The 2,380-nt window shown below is 41.5% G+C and overlaps 1 protein-coding gene across 2 annotated transcripts in view; it reads right to left on the reverse strand.

Annotated features, from left to right (window-relative positions):
• Positions 1–326: 326 nt before the first annotated feature.
• The window catches only part of LOC132862241 (putative acidic leucine-rich nuclear phosphoprotein 32 family member C), a 5,476-nt gene continuing 3,422 nt past the window's right edge, over positions 327–2,380 (reverse strand). The window contains exons 2-7 of one of the 2 annotated variants that reach the window (XM_060894175.1): positions 1,335–1,484; positions 1,096–1,218; positions 815–995; positions 651–727; positions 511–553; positions 327–432 (exon numbers count right to left, since the gene is read on the reverse strand). In XM_060894175.1, the coding sequence (XP_060750158.1) occupies positions 332–432; positions 511–553; positions 651–727; positions 815–995; positions 1,096–1,218; positions 1,335–1,484 (675 nt within the window). In that variant the 3' untranslated portion in view covers positions 327–331. Of the gene's footprint in view, positions 554–650; positions 728–814; positions 996–1,095; positions 1,219–1,334; positions 1,485–2,380 lie in introns of both variants that reach the window. The other variant, XM_060894174.1, reaches the window with a different exon arrangement.

Raw genomic sequence — 2,380 nt, forward strand, 5'->3', positions numbered from 1 at the left:
CTACACACACACAGGGTCTGCACACACAGGGTCTACACACAGGGTCTACACACAGGGTCTACTCACACAGAGTCTACACACACAGTCTACACACACAGGGTCTACACACACAGGGTCTACACACACAGTCTACACACACAGGGTCTGCACACACACAGGGTCTACACACACAGTCTACACACACAGGGTCTACACACAGAGTCTACACACACAGTCTACACACACAGAGTGACTTAGAAAACACATTTTTTATTTACAAAGCCAAACAAAATGGACGAGTATAAAACACAGCAGGTGGACAGAAGGGATGTAAAAAATAACACCTGTTTGATCAACAATACATCACAGAAAAACCACAAACTAAATCATCTTCATCATCATCTTCTTCCTCAGGGTCTCGTTTCCGCTTTTCACATTTACACTCATCTTCATCTGCAAACAAACAAACATCAGTATGTGTGAGTGAGAGAGCACAGGGGTGTGTGTGGAAACAATTATACCTAACCCGACCTTCCTCCTCCTCCTCATCCTCCTCCTGACCAGAGTCTTCCTCCTGAAGGAAGCAACAGAAAATACCAAACAAAAGTGAGACAATGAGTGTGTGTGTGTGCACGCTCACATGTATGTGTCAGATGTGAATAAAGCTTTGCCTCCTCTCCACTTGCCTCATCATCCTCCTCCTCTTCATCCTCGTCTTCAACCTCCTCCTCCTCCTCCTCCGAATTCACTGTACAGTAGAAATAAGAAATTATTCATTCTACCTTCAACCTGCTGCAACAGTGTATTAGTCCCAGAGTGTGTGTTATGCTCGCACCTTCATCCTCATCCTCATCCCCTCCCTCTGCATCCGAGTCACTCTCCTCTTGGTCCTCTGGGTCGTAACCATCCAGGTAGGTAATCTGGGGAAGGAGCTTAAACACACTCACCCTGTAATCATCCAGGGTCGTGACCTCGCAGTTAAAAAGGTCCAAACTCTTCAGATGGGACAGATCCCTCTAGAAAACACACAGCAGCAGCATTATAGTCTCTAATACCTTATGATCATGAGAGAGATCTGAGCTCCTGATGGGTAAATGATCAGAGCTCACAGCTCACCAGGGGCTCCAGCATGCGCAGATCCTTCAGTTTGTTGCCGCTCAGGTTGAGATGTGTGAGGTTGGGCACTTTCTCTGCCAGAATCTCCAGACCTCCTGAGATCCGGTTATCACTCAGCTCGATCTACACACACACACACACACACTCACACAGTTAAACACAAACAAATGTTCACAAAACAAACAGAGGGTGTGTGTGTGTGTGTGTGTGTGTGTGTGTGTGTGTGTGCTTGCTCTCACCTTCTTGAGTTTGTGCAGTTTTGGAAGGTTGGATATTGATGTCAGACCCACGTTAATTAGACTGAGAAACTCCAGATTCAAAAGCTCAGATGTCAGACCCTCAATCTTCCCTTCTTCAGAACGACAGTTATCCAGCACCAACTCACACACCTGACACACACACACATATACACACACACAATACACACACACCACACAGACACACAAACACACACAATACACACACACAACACACATATACACACACAACACACACACACCACTAATTAAACCCTGTTATTAATAATTTGCTCTGATTCTCATTACTCCATAATTCCTTGTTTTTAATCAGTATAATCAACAAATATTCTCTGATATATTTGTGTAATTTTTGGAGTAAAATTTTCTAAGAATTTTCTTAGTAATATTTATTATTATTTCTACAATTTAACTAAAATACGACATTAAAAAAATATTAAATTGTTTCCTGTTTGTTTTTTTTTACACACTTTTAGATTTTAACATTATAAACATTCATTTAAATAAAGGCCTACATTTATTTTATAGCCAAATTAGTCATTAAACGTTATACGTTTTATTTGACCTTTTTTCGAAAATATTACTAAAGGATCGTCAGCGCCTCAGGTGTTACAACGGATTCTGCCCCCCTTTAGGACCCTTCAGAGGTAACTGTTGTAGCCGCCTGCTTTAAAACCACTCTGAGGTGTTAGCATCAGTAGCTCAGAAGCTAACACACTGCTGAAGGATAAGATCATGTTTAGTAAAAATTAAAGATCCAATGATGTCACCACATACAGCAAATTAACTTCTACAATTAACACACTCTATATCTCTAAATTAATTATAGTGATATGGTATAAAATGTTAATGATTTGTAACAGCAGCTTTCTCCGTTTTATCCAACGGGATTGAAACCGGAAGCGGAAATGGGGTGCAGGATTCTGTGTAGAACGAAGCGTTCATGGCGGGAAGAGTTGAACGTGTTTAATGTCTCGGTCTGTGCGTCATTTAAACCACGTGTTTATGGTCGGAAAACAAAAATCACA

This window comes from Tachysurus vachellii, chromosome 19, assembly GCF_030014155.1.
Source record: "Tachysurus vachellii isolate PV-2020 chromosome 19, HZAU_Pvac_v1, whole genome shotgun sequence".
Lineage (NCBI taxonomy): Eukaryota > Metazoa > Chordata > Actinopteri > Siluriformes > Bagridae > Tachysurus > Tachysurus vachellii.